This window comes from Microchirus variegatus (assembly GCF_963457635.1).
Source record: "Microchirus variegatus genome assembly, chromosome: 23".
In the NCBI taxonomy this organism is placed as follows: Eukaryota; Metazoa; Chordata; class Actinopteri; order Pleuronectiformes; family Soleidae; genus Microchirus; species Microchirus variegatus.
In genome coordinates, this window is record NC_139824.1 from 7,387,196 (window position 1) to 7,407,596 (window position 20,401).

Genomic DNA, 20,401 nt, shown 5'->3' on the forward strand with positions numbered 1-20,401 from the left:
TGCACACACATGCTGACTGTTTTGTACATAAAATAGGGAGAAAGCGAGAACAAGGGAAACTTACAGGTCCTTAAATGTCCTTTTATTTAGTCCCTGGAGTGATCTAACATCCTTCAGATCCAAGGATTAGAAGGCAACATGAGGGCCTTAGGGCACTGGGTAAGCTGTCAAATCTGAGACGTGATATGGCTCCTGTTAGATAAGCACAATAATGTGTCTGTAAATACATACATGAATGCCAAAAGAACCAGCTTGTTTATGTTGCTGATCAGCTTGTCGTTACACTATACACAGATGACTGAGGCAGTGTCTTGTGCAGCCTGACTGAATACACCGTGACGTGCCTAATGGTTTCATTTTATTCGCAATTCTCCGTCTCGAAAGCATCGTTTCGTTCAAGGGAGAAATGTGGGCTGGGTGACAGTGAAAGGCATCCTCCTCCTCAAGGGGTTCAACACTTCCAACCCTCCGTATCGCTGTCTTAGCGCCCAGAGCCGTAAAAACGAACATGGGTGTCTGTTGTTTTCCGTTGGATTGTTGACATGTAAAACTGTCGCTGTAAAGCGGAATGTTTTCCGACTCGGACATCTGTTTCTTGCCGATACATAGAAATAGGCAACTTTTATAGCAGCAAAGAAATGATCTGTGCTCCCGGGGTGGGAGATGAGGAACGTGTGCTGACATAAAGTGGAGCAGAGCATCGTGTTAATGTGCAGCATCAAAAAAATGTGGAGGTTTCTCTGCAAACACAAGCCTCCATTACAAGGCTTTACTAATCCATCCATGCAAATCCATGTCCAAAATGTGCCTTTTATGTATAATCCCGACACAATTTATGCGGGATTAGGATTTATCAAGGGGGGGAAAAAATGAGTTACAGTAAATCAAAAAATACCCTTTCTCCTCCACCATCTTTATATAGTGTATATTACATCAGAGTTGGCTACTCACGACGTCTGCTCCAGAAGCATTTGAACCAAATTCTCCACGCTGGTAGCTGCTTATAGGTGACAGTATCATATATTGTACGGAGCCACGGATTAAATGACTTTTATCCTATATCATAACAATTTATCCTGCTTCAGTGGAGCTTTGTGCTTGTGGTGAGAGCACTCACACTGCACTGCATATGGGAAGAGATATGTTTGGCACACTTCAAAGACATTATCTACCCAGGCCACCTACTCCAGCAGCCAATCAATGAGTAATCTTGACTCTCCAGGAGAGAGGAGCTGAGGTGATATTTCAGTGCATGAGCCATATAATAAAACAATACATTTTACGATTTTATTTTTAAGTTACGCATGGTATTGCCTATCCAAGTAGTAAACCTCTATCTGGACTGTATGGCAAACGGTGTGATGCCATCTTCAGCAAAACAGTGATCTTGGAGTGGAACCAGCCTGTCCAGGGTGCACCCCCGCATTTTGTGCCCCTCGTGTCAGCTGCGATTGGCACCAGCGGGAGTGGAGGATGTGGAGGGTAAAGCGGAAGAACAAGATGAATGAGTGGAGTGGAGTGGAACCGTGGCAGCAGAGTCCCACCAGTACAGTCACCTTGACCGTGTGGGTTGATCTCAGGTGTCGATTGTGTTGTCATATACAGCATCAAATTACAAATTAAAACCTGCCTTACCAGAACATTAAAGGGGTCATATTATATACAGCAGTTCAATCACCCTGTCAAAACAGCCCTGTTCAGAATGCTCTGTTTAGTAGTATCTCTTTGGGTCCACCTTAAAAAAAAAGTAAAATGAAACTTAAGGGACAGGAAATGACATCAGCCACAGTAGTTAGCATTTGGAAAATTGATCATTTGCAGGCTCTAGCAGGCACATTGCTGTCATATATAACATGTATCCACTGGACAGATAAATCCTCTGGGGCTGGAAGTTTGTGTAGGACTCTGTGCTGCACTGTGGAGCCAAGAATAGAACTTTTCGCGGACTTTGCTGGCTTCCGGGCACTGTTGCCCTCGCAAGCACTCTCGCACGTGTTTTACAGACAAAGTGGAGCCCCGTGAGACAACAATTCCAGGAATGTAGCGCATTGTGATGCCCGAATTAGCGCGGAAGTCAGCATCGCATGTTTTATCTCCTGTACTTAGACTGAGGAGGACCACAAAAACATGAGTGAGTCATCTTTTTTCACACTTTGCCGACCTCCATAGTCCCAAATATAAGGATTTAAATGATTAAAAAGTTGATTTTGCGTAGAATGTCCTCTTTAACATTTGAACATGGCTCAGTGTGGTGAGAACCACCTAAAAATAACAAATCTTTCATTTCCCATCCACTAACATGCAGGAGCAGTGGTTCATTTAGATCACCTTGGAGGAACAATAAAAATCTTATTATAATAATAATAATTTCCAGGCAGGTTGTACACTGAGAGGTGTAATGTTGCTCTCCAAAAATGGTCTATGAGGAAAACAATTACACATTACCCTTAGAACACCGAGCATTTAGGCTGCTTTTTTTCCATTACTGTGTTAAAATGTATATACAGAGCAGGCTCTGCATCACGAGGGTATTAAAATTACTTTTCTTAATTGTTGTAGAGTGGTGAGAGTGTAGGTTATAATGGTTTTGTTGACCCACTGGTTTATGTGTGTGGGCTTATGTGTTTGTGAAATGTAGCCTACAGTATATGCCATAGTTTTTTTTCTTGGCACCACCCCCTCTCTGCACTTCATTCACCCGTCATTTACTGCTGATAAAGAGGCTTTAAGAATGTGCAATATACAGTCTTATATCCTTTTTTTTCAGCACAACCTATAGGCAATCTGATTTTTCACCAACTATATAAACACACCTGAGCAAGTTAGTAGTTACGGATTGAATTAGCGAAATTTGGAAATACTATAAAAACTATTATCTTGAAAAAAAAAAACTATACTAATTTATACTAAAACTATATTTTGTGACTTCTGCACAATCATCGCTACTTTTTTTTAAATACAAAAATGCATTTTGTAAAGCCTGAAAATGTGACCTTTAAACACACCCCCCAGGATGTCCATATAAGGAGCTATTATTATCTATTATTCCAATGGCAATATACCAAGGGTGTGCCTGTGGCACGGATCTGAGCTAGGGTTAACTGCAACTGTAAAATTATCTAATAATAACAATACAATTATACACATAATTGTGATCATTTGAAAAGAACAATGTAGATTTTGTTAATGAGAGCTTGAGTTTTTCAGGTGCTATAATAATCCCTTCAAGAGAATCTAAATAATAGCGTTTTCAGCTTTTAAACCTGGTGTTCTTTGGTTTACAGAACAACATGTGCATTGTTGTTCCACCAACGGATGAAAATAAATGCTGAATGAGTAACAGAGGCTCATAAAGCAGTTGGCAGTCGTTTGATTCCATGTCTACAATCATGGTCATTGCCCTTTCTGTTCTTGAGCAACAAGATGAACTTTGTTCTCTGGGCTAATAAGGCGAACAGCCTGTGTTTACAATACATTATGAATGCATCAGTGATGCACCTGGGGACGTCTCCAGGGGCAGCCATCTTATTTGGATTATGAATCAGTGAATAACAAAGAGCTTGAAAGTGCAGCACAGTTTGAGTCGAGCAATGGAGTTTATGATTTCCCCGAGGACACGGCGTAAGTTTTCATGACGGCTTTTAAGTGCTTTCATCAATTTCACACATTTTTATTTTTCCTCACTTGCAACCTATTTTAATGCAACGCCACCTATAAATATTGCAGTGATCTTATTTCTCCAGAATGGCTCGCTCCAGACACAGCGTAGTGTATTCATGTGCCTTTTTTTTTTTAAGGTAATTACGGAAGCTTCTACAACCATGGGGTTATACGCTATGATAATCTCCTGCTTTTGCTTCAAGCAGCAGAAGACTTTATTTTCCGAGCACAGCGGTTTGTCTCTCGAGCTGCAGGGGAAACGTCAGTTGTTTATGATTACTTCCTTTAGAATTTCTGGGGAGAAAAAAAAAGGGGCCTTTACCAGAATAGTGTCAGGTGCTTTGTCAACAGCATGAATTCAGAATTAAGACCAGAATGGGCTATAACATATGACTGTTGAGAACAAAAAACAGTAACACTGGCTCAGAAAAGGGTCAGTGTCTTTACCCGAGGACACTTCAGCTAGGGTTGATATTGAATTATACTTATCTCGGTTACAGTTAAGCTCTGCCTCAGGAATCAGATTCTACACCGACTGGGTGGTGGAAGAAACAGATACCTGGCTGCTCTATTGCTGCAGGCGAAAACTACAAATCATCTGTATCTTTCCCAGATCTCTATCCAGTTTTAAGTTGCGAGGGAACCTATAGGTTAAGGTATTAGTCACGGGGTAAAGAGATGTAAGTCGCTCAGCATGCCGGTTCCATGCCTGTTACCAGCGTCTCTCAACGACAGGAGGACAATCTGAGACAGATTAGTGTGATTTGAAGAGGAAATTGAGCCCGTTGTGTGTGACATGGCAGAAAATGTGCCGCACTCTATCATAAAGAAGCATGTAGACTGAATGCTGAATGATGAGGCCTTTCTTCCAGCTTATTGCAAGATGCAGAGGCAGTTTTTGCTGTCATTAGGCTTCCTCACTGCGTGGGATCTAACAATGAGGTAATAAATAGATCTGTTTTAGCTCCGAAAAACGCTGCTTGAGTTTGGATGTAATCTAATCTGAGTCTACATCCAAATGACTAAAGATATGTGTCCAGATATATAAAAAGTAATACAAGAACATCTGTCACGTGACCGTACACCCGATAAAACCCCATGTGTGTTGCAGTCAAAAAAAAAAAAAAGAGTGCCAGCAGCATTTTCAGACCTCTCAGTTTCCAGGTCTCTATAATGTGGACGCAATTAAAGGTGCCATATGTAAGAATGTGGCCAAAAACGGTTACTACATTCAAATTCAAAATCCCGAGGTTTTTTAGGTTTCGTTTTCTGACGTAACTGGCAACCCGTGGTTGCTCGGCAGCCGAGACTCTACTGACTGCAATGATCGGTATATAGCGGTAGGTGGCGCCACATGCCAAAACATGATTTCAAAACATAATCATGATTTGCAGTCTGCAAAATATTTTTTTAATGCAAATATTTTGTCTGTACTGTTGTTGTTGGTGAGTTCAGTTTGTTATATGAACATTATTCCTGAGTCTCTGTGACATATTAGGAGGATTTTATGGCCAGTTGCTTTAGATTTATTACATAATGCACCTTTTAATTTAATTAAATTAAAGTAATTAAAATGGAATCAGCAAAATTACTGCTCTTCATACCTCATGACAGGGTAACAGTTTCACCGTGGTGTGAGGTTTCACATTTCTCTTCATTTGTTGTATTTTTCACAACTAAAACACAAACACAGCATTTCTAAAGTAATGTAGTTCCTTGTGGAGGAGGAGGAGGCGTTTTCTTTTTCTGTGGAGTAAAAAAAAATGCCCCTTAACCATATCATGCCCTGTTGTGAGCTATTGCTTAATTATGGAACAAGTTACTGCCCAAAAACTATTCCTTACTGCTTCCTAATTTCATGTTTGATCCTCCCACTGCATTTAATTGAACTTGTAGATAAGGGGCTGCAGGACTCCCCCCCCCCCCCCCCCCCCAATTCAAACACTATACAGCCAGTAAGACCTATAACATGCACAAGGACCTGACCCCCAGCAGCAATGACTGCAAACATTTGGTGAGATCAAAGCGGTGGAACCAGCCGTGGGCATCACCTGACCTGAATTCAATTAAAGCTTTACAGGCAGATCAGAGGAGAAGCTAAGAGAGAGAAGGGGGGAGAGAGACAGAGGGGGGGGGGGGGAGGAGGAAAGAGTGGGAGAAAAGCTGTTCCAGATACCGAACATTGTCCAAGACAAAACTGAGCGTAAGAAGGCGGAGACCAAGAGGGGAGAGAGAGATGAAACACTGCATACTCTGTGACACACAAACTCTATCTTTCTCACCCTCTTCCTCCTTCTATACCTCTTGCACACACACACACACACACACACACACACACATAGGTCTCATCCGTGCCCATAGGTCTCATCCGTTTACTCAGCCTGTGGGCAAATTTGACTTTAATGAACCAGTGCTGAATGGACATTAGGCAGAGATTCTCACGCTGGACTGCCAGCTCCAGGACCCCCCTCTCTCTCTCACTCCCTCCCTCTCTCTCTCCCCCTCTCTGCTGTGGCATTTTTTGGCAGCCACTTCACAGCTCGGTGTCAAGTTTAGTTGTTCGCCACATGTTCGTGGTGGAGTTGAATGAACACATTTGCTTCTCTGATGTTCCAAGGATCATTTAGTGTCCGATGACGATTAAAACTATGGGTGGTGTTTTTCTTCATCAATAAGCTGACTGATAGTGTCGTTCGGTGGTTTTTGGAGAGAATAAACACAGCCGTAGACTCACTGCAGGAGGCACACCGGGCTGTGCATGTGTGGAACGACAGAGGAATTCACGAGCCTCCTCACAGAGTGACAGTGTCAGATCCTGCGTGTGCCTTCAAGGACATTTGATATGTCCCTGCTTTTAAACTTTGTGGATCTTCAAAGGCTGGGGGTTTAATAGCCTTTTTTTATATTGAAGATAATTTCAAAAATCATTACCCTGTCAGGAAGTGATTGAATAGCTGAGATGAAGATGGATCAAAATATAGCCTCTATATCAGGGTGGTGTCAAACATATGGCCCGCGGGGCCAGAACTGGCCCACCCAAGGGTCCAATTTGTTAAATTTCACATTATGATCACAGTGTAAATGTTGTGTGCCGTATTTTTGATCCGTAAGTTGTTATGCACATGTTGCACATTCCAGGTTGTTGTCAAAAGATACTTAATTATATGTAAATCGAAGGGAAATATGTGGCAATCTTGTTGTTTATAGATTAATAATATACATTATTTTACCTGCCCGGCCCACTTGTGATCAACTTGTGTTGTATGTGAACCAAAATGAGTTTGATACCCCTGCTTTATATGCTGAAAATTAGACTTTTAATTAAAATGTGTTTATTTAGATTAGATGAGTTATTTATGTGAGCTAATTGTTTATATATATAAAAAGGGCATAAGCCAACATTAAATAAAAAATATAACTTTGTCCATGAGTAGTTTCACTCCTCCCCCTCAATATCACTTTTTCCTACAAGAGAACTGGAAATTAGTAAATCACGACTTTGCCATTCCTTCAATGTGAGCTGTGAGCTCCTATGAGAGCGGCGGTATTTCCCGTTATCAGCCTGAAGGCAGCAGGAGTATGGAGTATGCAAACCTTTACTCCTCCTGAGCCGCCGTGGAGGAGACGAGCGAGGCGGAAACCGTAAAACACCCACCACCGCGCGTGATGAGGCTCTGATCGCACCAGAACAACGAGGCTCCCGGCCACCGTGAGGGGACTGAGGAGGAAAGGAAACACAAGTGTGACAGATTTACACGGAACAGAAGCCGCGGTGATCTCGGAGATGCTTTGCGAACGGCACTCGCCAACAAAAACTGCTGAGATTTATGTGAGGGGAAGTTTTGGAGCGGCCGCCGGCGGTCATCAAGCTGCTCTGGTGAGTAAAATAGCAGACAAGGAAGGACGCGCGGTTTTGTTTCTGAAGGAAGCGACACTCTCTTCCTTTTTTTAAAAAAAACCCCAAAACAACTTAAAACTTGGTCCTTCAGTCAAAGCATCTTTATTCTATTTTGTTTTTTAAAAGTGAGGGCGTCTGTTTCTGTACTTGTTCCAAACAAACCAAATGCACAATTACGCACGGTGTTTTACGCACACTATTGCTGCTCGCTCACGCAGACATGCGGGATGCATACGGTGGTTTCGGAGCCGCAGCAGAAGCAGTGCACTTTCCTGCAGGCGCACCAGCTGGATCACTGCAGTCCGGGAAAGTGCAGTGAGACAGCGCCATCAATCGCACATAGCAGCCCACACTCCTGAGTCCTGAGCGCCTGCGGAGCTCTCTCTCTCTCTCTCTTCATCATCATCATCATCATCAGTTACCCTGATGATCGGATGCCAGAATGCAGACCCAGGTGCGAACTGCTGGGTGCTACATGCATTCCCCCCCCCCTCACAAAATGAAAAAAAAGAAGCACCTTATGTGCAACAGCAGCAGCTGCATCTGCAGATGTGAATATTGAATTAAGGTTAGTCCCCTTATGGGCTGGACATGTTTTTGTTTTTTTTTGCTTTTTGTCGTGTCCCAAACATTGAATCTGGATTATTGCAGTGATAAATAAATAAAGTTGAACAAACATGTATGATTTTTAAATATGAAAATAAGCCACACAATAACACGGCGCGTGTGTGAAACAATAGCAGGTGTAGCCATGATCATTGAGTAAGTAAGAGGTTTACAAGAAGTTGTAAGAAAAGTCATTTCTGCAACCTTGAAGCAGTTATTATGTGAGGAGAGGAGGTGATGTGAGGATTAATATCCATACGTTATTTGTCTATTGATCTTGTTACAGTAGCTTAAAAAAAAATAGGAAAATGATATAAATAATACACAAACAAATGGGAATATAATAGGATTTAAAACAAGTATATAAAATAGTATTCGAGATTGGGTCTAGAAAGTCCAGATCAGAGCGAAGAGGGTTTACCATGCGTGCCAGCCCGGTAAAGTAGATCCGGACGTGCGCAGCGCGGAGAGATACCAGTCAGCTCCGGTGTGTGTGTGTGAGAGAAGCGGAGGCAGTGAAGGGAAAGAGAGTGGGAGAGAGACGGAGAAGCTGCCTAGCGGTGGTGGCAGGAGTAACGGCCAGGAGAGAGAAGTCCATGTATTACCATGCCGGGATTTGGACTACCACACAAACCACATGCTAAACCTCCAAATCTATGAGACCGACAATAGTAAAGGTATGTGAATATGGTGCGTTTTTTCCCCCACCTCCACATTTTCTCTATCGCCGGCGGTGAAGCTGCTGCTGCCTCATCAAGTGAAAAAGTTAGGTTCAGGCTATTGTGAAGCAGCGGCGAGGCTGCGAAAAGAGAGCCACAAAAAGATTTCCCCCCCTCAACCCTCTGTGAAGAAGTTTATTCTCGACAAAAAAAAAAAAGTTTCACGTCGTCGCCGTTTTTTAAAATGTGTTGAACTCGGTGTGACGGCAGTTTGTGCGCTGCCCGGTGTTACGTTAGGAGCGTTTTATAATAGCGAAAGGCTTTCCTTCGCCTGGTGAAGTGAACGGCTCCAGTTGGGGGATGGGGTTGGAGGTGAAATAGTCTGAAAGGAGCCAACTATACTTTCAAATTTTTTCCCCCCATTCAATTCAAATGTTTTAATGTGTATTCGGTGTTAAAACAAGTTTGGAATGATCTGTTTTGTGTGTATGTGTGTGTTTGCAAAAAAAAAAAGCCTCACTTTTTCCACTTTTTCTTTTTTTTTTTTACAATGGTCTTCCAAGAGCAGATGGTTCTTTTGTACCTGCAGGCGATAGTTTCAGATTTGAGGTGGATTGAGCTGCTCGACTTTGTCACTCATTAACCGCACATAAACCACTCCTAACCAAACCCTAGGTCGGCTTTGGTTTGACACGCCAAAAGTAAATAATGTGGGTTATCTTACATACAAGCTTTGCTGCCAACATACCAACCTATTGCCCCCTTTTTCATTTGCCTTTGTACACACTCGCATGCAGAGATGCTGTAAAGCGGCTGTAAACGAATGAATCTGCATTTTTTCCCTGGTCTCATCCCCACTTGATTTTAATCGTGATTGTAGCTTGACGAGATTGCAAAGAGCAGCAGTGTGTTTTGATTTAAAACGGCAGATTATTTATTTATTTATTTATTTATTCTGATGGTTTTTCTGGCAGAGAAGTCGAGCGTAGATGTAAGTTCTCGCTCCCATATTAGATAGTTTAATCGCCTGTGGGCGAGTAGAAGTGGGAAAACAAGCACTTTCAAGGAAGATAAAATTAAGCAGCGCTAAAATGTGTGATTTTATGTTGAGAATGTGTTTTTGTTAATTAAAAAAACAATGTTTCCATATTGCTAGATCTTTTTTTTTTTCTGAGCTCATTAAGCTGATGTTTGGATAAATTAAATGCACACCGTTGCCAAATGGCATTGTGCAGACATGGCAGCAGTGTGGGATTAAATCTTGTCACCTGGCTGACTGCTCTGCCTCATCCTTTCCATAGGAGACTATTTAGCCATGTATCAGCCCAGCCATTACATATCATTTCAACACATATGCAGTTTAAATCTTGTCAGGACACCTGCAAAAGAAAACACAGAAAGAAAAATAGTTGTTTTTTTAAACATGATCAGTAGCAATTATGGTAAATTTGATATTAGATGCATATGTAAGTGTCATTAATTAATATATTTTTGTCTCTTTCCAGGTGGTTCTGTGACGATCACGGTACGATAATGGGGAAGTGCTTGGTTTCGCTGCTCGCGCTGCTCCTGCAGCTGCTCTGTGGTTGCGCAGGGAACCTAAGGATGGCAAGGGCTGCCTCCATGCAATTCACCCACTCCGTTTACAACGCCACCATTTATGAGAACTCTGCTGCTAAGACTTATTTAGAGAGTCACACCAAGATGGGGATCTATATCACGGACCCAGCCTGGGAAGTACGGTACAAAATCATTGCTGGAGACAACGAGAACCTATTCAAAGCTGAGGACTACCTGTTGGGAGATTTCAGTTTTATGCGAATAAGGACCAAAGGTGGCAGCACTGCCATTCTCAATCGGGAGGTTAAGGACCACTACATGCTTACTGTTAAGGCCTCAGAGAGGAGCACCAACTTAGAATGTCGCACTAGAGTTAAGGTGCAGGTACTGGACACCAACGATCTGAGGCCTCTCTTCTCACCAACATCCTACAGTATCTCTCTGCCAGAGAACACAGCCATACGCACAAGTGTGGCCAAAGTCATGGCCACTGATGCCGACATCGGTACGAATGGAGAATACTACTATAGTTTCAGAGAGTGGACGGACATGTTTGCGGTTCATCCAACCAGCGGTGTGGTGACGCTGACCGGCAAACTGGACTTCTCTGAGACGAAGCTGTACGAGTTAGAGATCCTCGCGGTGGATAGAGGCATGAAGTTGTACGGTAGCAGTGGCTTCAGTAGCATGGCCAAGCTTGCAGTCAGGGTGGAGCAGGCCAATGAGTATGCGCCTGTCATCACTGCAGTATCCTTGGCCCCATCCGATACAGACCACGACCCCACCTATGCTATTGTGACAGTGGAAGACAATGACCAGGGACCAAATGGAGAGATAGCATCTTTGAGCATTGTTGCTGGTGACCCGCTACAACAGTTTAAAGCTGTTAGAAGTAGCCCCGGGAGCAAAGAGTATAAAATAAAAGCAGTGAAAGATGTTGACTGGGACAGCCAGCCTTTTGGATACAACCTTACTTTACAGGCTAAAGACAAAGGCAGCCCCCCTCAATTTTCTTCTGCAAAATTGGTGCATGTCACTTCAGCACAGTTCAAAGTGGGCCCTTCTGTTTTTGAAAAGGCAGTGTACAGAGTCAATCTGAGTGAATTTGCCCCCTTTCATACACCTGTCACTATGGTAACAGCTGTGCCAAAGTATCCACATATAAAATATGCTTTCAGACACAAATCTGACAAAAACAAATTTATTATCAATCCAGATACTGGCTTAATCAGCACTGCTGGAAGAATCACTGCTGATATTGCCCCCCAGTATGAGCTAGATGTGATCACCAGTGACAGAAAGGCGGCAACAAAAGTGATTGTTGATGTGATTGATGTAAACAACAATGCACCCGAGTTCAAGCAGACATCTTATGATGCCACTGTTGATGAGAATGTACCCGTAGGGACCAGTGTGGTAACGGTTAAAGCCACGGATCTAGACAGAGGTGAGAATGGCTATGTGACCTATAGCATTACCAATATGAGCCCTCAGCCATTTGTCATTGACTACTTCTCTGGTGTTATCAGTACCTCAGAAGTCCTAGATTATGAGCTCATGCCCCGGATTTACAATCTCAAAGTCAGGGCATCAGACTGGGGATCCCCTTTCCGGAGAGAGGTGGAGGCATCAGTCAAAATAACATTAAATAATCTCAATGACAATAAGCCCCTGTTTGAAAATGTAGACTGTGAAGTGACCGTGCCAAGGGACCATGGCGTGGAAGAGCAGATAACAACGGTCTCTGCTATAGATGCTGATGAACTGCAGCTTGTACGGTACAAACTTAAAGGCGGGAATGATCTTGACCTGTTCGAACTGAACCCGAACTCTGGCATGCTTTCGCTGAAGCACACGCTGAGTGAGGGAGAGGCAGCTAAAGTGTCCTTTCATAGCTTACAAATCATAGCAACCGATGGCGAGCACGATACCCAGCCAATGCTCATGAACATAACCGTCATCACGGCACGTAAGCCTGTCCAGATAAAATGTGTTGAAACTGGCGTTGCCACCATGTTGGCTGAGAAGTTGCTTCAGGGCAGCAAAATCCACACGCAACCCGAGACAGAGGACAACTTTTTGGACATTCACTCAGTCAACCGGTACTCGCCGCAGTATGTAGAATCTTTCCCCAGTGTTATTGAAGTGAAAGAGGACCTTCCTGTTGGAGCCCGGATTGTCCATTTAAGTGCCACAGACTCAGATAGTGGCTTCAATGGAAAACTAGTATTTGTTATCTCAGGGGGAGATACAGAAAGCCGCTTCAAAGTAGATATGGAAACTGGTTGGCTTCTGGTGTATTCTCCTCTTGACAGAGAAACAACGGACCATTATACCCTCAACGTCACCGTTTATGATCTTGGCATTCCGCAGAAATCATCATCTCGCCTCTTGGATGTAAAGATCCTAGATGCCAATGACAATAGCCCTCAATTTTTGCAAGATTCCTATTCAGTTGAAATAAGTGAGAGCACACCTGTCGGAACGGAAATCATCCAGGTAGACTCGACAGACAAGGATCAGGGAAGCAATGGCGTTGTTAAGTATTCAATTTTGGGAGGCACGGATCAATTCGCGATTAACGAAGAGACTGGTGTGGTGACTGTGACAAAGCCACTGGATCGGGAGCTCAGTCCAGTTTACGCTTTGAAGATTGCGGCACGTGACCAGGCAGTGAATGAGCCACAGCTAGTGTCCACTGTACAACTTAGGATCACCTTAGACGATGTGAATGATAATCCACCTACATTTGTCCCCCCCAATTACCACGTGAAGGTGAGGGAAGACCTTCCCATCGGCACTGTTATTATGTGGCTGGAGGCTCATGACCCTGATATTGGACCTTCCGGTCAGGTACGATACAGCCTTATTGATAATGGAGGCGGGAAATTCGAAGTGGACAAAGTCAGCGGAGCCGTGCGGATCGTGCAAAATCTAGATTACGAGACAAAACAGGTGCACAACATCACGGCAAAGGCTAAAGACAAAGGAAAGCCTATATCCTTGTCATCAACCTGCTTCATTGAGGTGGATGTGGTGGATGTGAACGAGAACCTGCACAGGCCTTTATACCGATCATTTGTGGAAAAGGGATTTATAAAAGAGGATGCAGATGTTGGGACTTCAGTAATGACTGTAACAGCTGAGGATGATGACAGTGGACAAGATGGAGAGATCCGCTACTCCATACGAGATGGCTCTGGCTTGGGGATATTTACCATTGATGAGGAAACAGGTGAGTCTCTTATCTCAATGTCTTCACAGAGCTAGCTTTTGTTTATGTAGGAAATAGATGTGCATCAGGTTGAAAAAAAAAAATAGTAGGAAAGTTTTATGCAGCACAAGTTTATTTAGTCATGTCACGCTGTGGAACAATGAGGATCCAGGACACGGATTAAGGTTCGTGATTCCAGTCATTTTTCTTCTTTGAGAGAAATGACGACAGGAACAGATGGGCCAGCTGTCTCTCAGACCTGTTTGGGCATTCTTGAGTAACTGTTGAGGTACTTATAAGATTGCGAGTGACTTCACCCTCTTTTCCTCTCACTGTGTCGATACACACTAGCCTTTCAAAACAATTCAAATGTTCACATTAAAATAGGATAGGAGGCTTTTTGTCATCATATGCCTAATTCAATGAAATCTGTCTGACCTCAGGGTACAGTATTGTAATGGAGGCAAGGATTTGTTTGCAGGGTCCTTTTTTTAGGTTGCTGAAAATATGTTAATAGTTGCTCAGCTGCACAGAATGTCTGAAACATCTGACTCAAATTACATCCAAATGAGCAGTCTGGAATTTCAGGAGTTCCTACCCAAAAACCCTGCAATCACCTGATTTGAATGTTTTGGACCTGGCTCTCTGGCCTCCTTTTTCTAACTAACTAACATTCTCAGACGGCTTAATGTGATTTGTTTTTTCGTATTTGAAATTGAATTTCTCTCTGCATTCTACATGTTTAAGGCCTAAAGTAGGCTGTGAAACCTAATGCATAATAAATAGATTTCAATTGGCATATGCAAACTCAAAGGTTCATATCTCTATTAAAAAAGATAGAGATTAAATTAAAATATATTAGTCTGCTTCATACCTTTTACAGTTGTACTGTTTTCAGTTGGATGGTTGTTGAATAAGAAGTTGACAGAATATAACGTCAGGATTTTGGGACTTATTTTTTTTTTACATGGTAAATTTACCATGCAGGGTTGAGCCTTTAATGTGATGTAGAAGAGGCTTTTTAAACGATCTGTTTTCTGTGGCCTTTTGTCAGTTCTGGGCTGAGGTGATCCTTTCTGTGGCAGTCCTGGTCTATGCCTGGTCTGCAGTATGGTTTTGTTTAAGGAACAGATGTGCTTCAACTAGTGATTATGTTTCTGTTCACCACAGTTTATAATAAGAGACTGTTTTTTTTTTTAAAAATGTATGTACAGGTAAAGTAGGAGTTGTGAAGATTTTAATACACTACTGCATTGACCACATGCAACCAAGTGATATTTCTCATCTTATGTGGAGTGTAGTTCTGAAAGCTCTGTCTACTTAATCCCACAGGGCTCATATTAAGTGATTATCAGGAGGTTCAATGATAGGATTGTCCTGGATTGGTCTTGTGATTATGGATTACATCTGGGGGTCAGTAGACGACTAAATACAGCCAAGGTGGTAATGCCCCTCCTATGATTTCACAAGATGAAGGGTGTGGTGTGTTCGGCTACCATATGCATTTAAAATATCATGCTCCTTAAAGGAAAATGTAAGCTTTGGTGCACACCCCGCTTATATACTGTGCTCTGCAGCTGCATGTTGTGAATCTTAACCAGAGAGTTTTTTTTTAAATGGTTTAAAATTAGAAAACAAATGAAAATGCGGCATTAAAAAAAAATGCCAGGAGCCACACACCTTCAGATATGGAATTTGCTTTTTCCGAGTGGGAAGGAGTGAGGGGGAAAATGGCTTGAGCCTTTTCCTGTTTTACTTTATGCTTGAAATCCTAAACCCCTGCACATGTGTTTGCTAAGTATACATCAGCCAGTCATTTTCAGTTGTCTAAATCTGTGATGCAGTGTTTTGTTGGTTCTATTACTACAATATAAATTACTTTTCCCTTAGCCAGTTCTCCTATTGAGGCATTCATAACAATACACAAACAACAGTATTACTCTGTGTGAAACGAAGTGTTGCTGTGGAAAGAATTACGCCGTGTGATCGCTGATGCAAGTAGACAGTGACTGATGCTCATGGAGTAGGTGTATCTAACAAACGTGAACAGAGAATGTATTTAGTAGAAGGCCATAGTTGCTACCCACTTGACTGCCAGAGAGAAAAAAAACAAGCCTTTCTTTTGTTTTTGAGACATAAACAACTAAATTTAAGAATGGTGTCCATGATTGCTGTAGTGCCGCACTCATTTTCACCATTTAAATACAATGAAATTGTTTAATGCAAGCCACGTCTTTCTTTCCAAATATGGCTCTTTTTCTGTCGGCTTGCTTAGCGAGGCCATGGCAACTGTTTGCCCAGACATTCTCTTTGTTATTAAAAAGCGCTCCGGTCACTGGCTCGGTGCCATCTCAATTTAAACTTACACTTATCAGGTCTCTTTTTCTGGGCCCCTGCCCATGCTTTAGACCAAATTTTTCATTCCTCGCTTCAGTTGAAATATTTGTTATTAGTAGAGCAATGTTGTTTTTTTTTGACAAATAATTACTGTTAAGCACTGACACCTAACCTTGATATATTAGAGGCTCTTCAGCACAAAGCATCAAAGCAAGATGCTGTCTAAAGCAATTCTGGCATCAGCGTTTAGCCTTTAGCCAACTTTGAGAAAATATGTAATGCTCAGAGTTTGAAGGAGGTTTTTCCATGTCATCAGTGCACTTTTGTCTATCCTCCATTTTGTTCTAGAGAGGAAGCATAACTTATCTTGTGGGGGCCGGTGTGATCTAAGTGGCTGCTATGTTGCAGGTTCTAGAGGTTCTTAACTGATGTTGGTTTTCAAGGCAAAGAGGCAAAGTGAGGCAAATTTGCCAATGTAGTAATGACATTTTGTTTTACATGTTAAAACAATACCCAGTTCCCTGTTCGAATAACAAAACATGACACTCGCATACTCTTGCACACATCTCTGTCGAGATTTGAAAAATAATGAAAAGAAAATGATGATATATGAACCACTAACTGTTGCAGCGGTATTCATTTGTAAAACACACAAAGCCTGGAATAAAACAATGCTTGTCATAATGATATCCACTCTTCACTTCTCTGGTATTGAACCTGACACAAATTACATTCGGAAACATAATGGAGAAGGTGTTTTTTTTTTTTTTTTTTGCCAATGTTTAACTGTCTTTTCATTCTGTCTGGAAAGATTGTGCAAGTGTGGGTGAGCCCGAATGAGTCAAAAGCACACGTAGCAGTAATGCGGTAACGCCAGAGGGAACGAGCCACTTACCCAGGAGGTCATTTTAAGGCTTTATTTAAAGTCTGCTCAACGCATTGACTCCTTCATTTAGATCACATGGTATGGAGCTAGATTTGACTGTACAGCTGTTCAAAGCAAATTGTTTCTCAGTTTGAAGTGAAACCATCCAGTAAACAAGACGACCAGAGACCGTCTTCAGTCGAGACGAGACACAGATGCTGATTGTATAATGTGTGCATTGTCCTTCTCTGTTGGATAATATATGCGATGCCCTTTTAACTTGATTCCATTTGCTGCATGTGCTGCAAATGTGTTCTTTGTGAGAGCAAATTGAGCAGTTTGATTCAAAACGACAAAGTCCTGTTAGCAAGTTAACAGTTCTGCGCAACTTTCTTTTCCACACTTGTTCTGATAAAGTAAACTCTTAAGCATACTGAAAATACTTTCTTTTTTTTTTCGCTATCAGTGATGTGTCATAGTTAACAAACTGCTACCTCGTGAGCTGTACCTGCTTTTCTATCGAGTCTCTGTGTGTCTTAGATAAAAGGGGGACTGCAAAGTGGCACATGATTCCAAATAGTCTTTGCTTGAGTGCTGTTACTGTGGAGACAGGGCCAGGAATGTGCAGCGGGACAGAGTTGATTGTAGGTTGCTAAATGAAAAACACACTTTCCCTAGTTAAAAGTATGTCGGTCTCTCAGTCCATTAAATCTTTTTTAAAGAAACTTGAGGCTGCCTTATGCAGAGGATGTGCCTCATTGTGTGTTAATTCATGTCATGCTCTCATGAATTACATTTATAATTTTCTATTCCTGTTGACGCAAATGGCTTTACAGACTATACGTCTTTTCATAGTGGGTTCAAAGGAATATTGAAAAGAATGTCTTGTTATTTACATTAATTAAATCCAGTGCAGCAAAGCTTTATATTATTTAACACTTCAAGTAACCACTGTGAACCAGAACAAGTTCTAGTCTGGCACTACCACTTAGTTGTACAAACAGCAGTGATATTTCGAAAACCTTGCATGTTCCCAACAGACGCATCTAAATATCAGTACCCAAGGCTATTTGCAAAATTATGGCAGAGATATAAATGATGCCGACATGCTTTTATCCTCTCATTCGATTTTTTGCAACTATTTCAGTTGCTGAAATACACACAGACAATTACATTTAAAATGCATTTGTCAAGCAATCATTTAAATTAAAATGAAATTCAAGTTATTACTGTCAATTAAGACTGATTTGCATTTTAACCAGTAGGTGACATTAAACCTCCACTGACACTACTTTCAGCAGCACTAGTACATTTTCATCAAATCTCATTCAAGTTAGTTTTTCCTGACCTTTTGCAATAAAAGAAACATGCACTCTATTAGTAACTTAGTTTCATGTATTTTATAGTATAGTATAGTATCAGAGAGGCTGCCAGATGCTGTTCCTGGTCAGTTGGAGCCTCAAGAACTGTAGATGCTCCAAATGACATCCAACAGTATATCCAGAGCCATGATCATAGCTCCTGTAGTGTGAAAATCGTCCTTTTTTGTTGTTTAATGAGGAGGACAAGATCTTCATCGCAGGATGATGCTGAATTATTTAATTGTTCTGGAAGAATGAGCAAAGTTTTAATGATTTGTTGCCTTCTGTGTTGTTGTTGTTGTTGTTGTTTTGGTATGACTATAAATAGAAATGACAGGTGGGAAGCCAGCAGGGTATCATGTCCTGCTCAGTGGAGTGATATCTAGGAGAGCTGGTGTGAATATCCCCAAGCATTATATTGTCCCGTACCAATTGTGTGTTGTTAGTTGAAAGTATATATCATCTTTAGGTTTGCATAGGTTCTTGCATACAATCGGAATATATATTCTAGACATATGAATGAATAGCCATAGTGTATAGAAATGAATGGAAGATGACCCTGCATTTTCCCTCATTGTTATCAGAAGCACAGACAGAGAGTACCTCAGGACAAGGGGTGAAGTAAATGCTTCTAAATTATTCTGAGATATTGAATCAAGTGGCGCTTTTCCACCGGCCCGACTTTAAACGGCACTACACTACACGACACGGTTTAGCGAGTGTTTCCACTAGCGTAGTACCTGGAACTCGGCACTATTTTTAGTACCTGCGGTGGTGAGGTTCCATTCAGTGGTGCCGGTACTATGCGCAGGTACTATGCGCTGATTGGTCAAAACTGCCGGTAACTGATTGGCCAGAAGTGTCGTCACTGGGTGCGTCATGAGCGCGACATAAAATACAGGATGCAGGAGTCTATTTCACCATTTTTCAAAAAATAGTAGCGCGCAAATACTTGGACATGGCGACTCTGCATAAGAACACTCCATGGTCCAACGACGAGGTCCAGACTGTCCTGTGTTTAGTCGGAGACGACAAAATACAGAGAGCTGGACGGAGCCGCCCGTAACGAGCAGGTCTTGCCGGGAGTCGATGTCCGCTCACGGCGTAACACAGCAACTCCAATAACTCTGCACACGCCAACGGTAAGTTTTTTTATTTTCAGCCTGAGAGCAACGTTTAACTACTGCTGAGAATAAACTCGCTTAAACAAGACATTATAAAAGTAACATCATGTGTGTCGGTAATCTCTGTCCGTCTGTTTACACGAGACAACGTAGTTGGCTAGCTAGTTAGCAATGTCGCTATTAGGTGCTCAACCTACAACAAAACATTACGTAAACCTGTAAAAGAAACCAGATTTGTACAAGTCATGAATTAGACTTACTACCGTGTAACGTTTTGTCTTTGCGTGTTAAAACAGACTAGACCAGAATATACAGTATGGGTTCTATATTTACATTATAGACAGAGAATGAGCATCGGATATTATATGTCTATATTACACTTTTGCAAAAAGACAGTATATTGCACATGGGATGAGGAGCCTGGTTATATGTTGTCTACTGAGAGCTAACAGCTGCAGGGAGGAATAAAGGATAATAATAATGATAAAGCTCCTTCATTTAGGGTGTTTCAGTCTGTGGCTGAATATATATATATTGTTATGCGTGTAATTACAGCGTATGTGTACACTTCTTTTGTTCAAGAATCCCATTCCATATGTGAGGAGTGTTCATCCACCCCAGCAGAGCCATCAGCTGCTTCGTTATCGGGGGCACCAACTTCGCCACAGACCACAGATCTGTGCAACTGGTAAGAAATAATAAACATGATTTACAGCATTTGTGTATTTCCTTAATGGTTTGATTAATAACCCCTTTTTTCTTCTCTGTAGTGTTATGTAGGGAAGAGAAAAAGAAGCACACAGCTGTCCTCGCAGAGCTTCAGGTGGAAGATGTTCAGTAGCAGGAGTGGAACCGGACACAACGTAACCGCCACACCACGGGAGTGCTGCGTTCAACCACGCATTCCTTTGAGTGATTGGGCAGCTTGTCCAGACAATAGGTGGCAGGAGCATGTGACCTATATCCCTCCTGTCCTAGGACTCCACCACCTATGTACAGTTTATTTGATTTGCTGTGCAATTTAACTTTGGTTTGCTGTGTTTTTTTGTTTGAATAAACAACAATGTGACTTATGTGATTACGTCATGCGTATTTCTTTTCTTTTAATTGTGGCAGC

The 20,401-nt window shown here is 41.9% G+C and overlaps 1 protein-coding gene and 1 long non-coding RNA gene across 4 annotated transcripts in view; both read left to right on the forward strand.

The window, feature by feature from the left end:
* Positions 1–10,356: 10,356 nt before the first annotated feature.
* fat1a (FAT atypical cadherin 1a) overlaps positions 10,357–20,401 on the forward strand; it is a gene marked incomplete at its 5' end in the record, with an annotated part of 74,504 nt that continues 64,459 nt past the window's right edge. For 2 of the 3 annotated variants that reach the window (XM_083909429.1, XM_083909430.1), the window contains one exon: positions 10,447–13,618. In XM_083909429.1, coding sequence (XP_083765555.1) covers positions 10,447–13,618 — 3,172 coding nt within the window. Of the gene's footprint in view, positions 13,619–20,401 lie in introns of all 3 variants that reach the window. The other variant, XM_083909428.1, reaches the window with a different exon arrangement.
* On the forward strand, positions 19,190–20,156 carry LOC310943781. Its single transcript, XR_014593118.1, has 3 exons — positions 19,190–19,302; positions 19,867–19,972; positions 20,055–20,156. It is a non-coding gene; the product is annotated as an uncharacterized lncRNA (long non-coding RNA).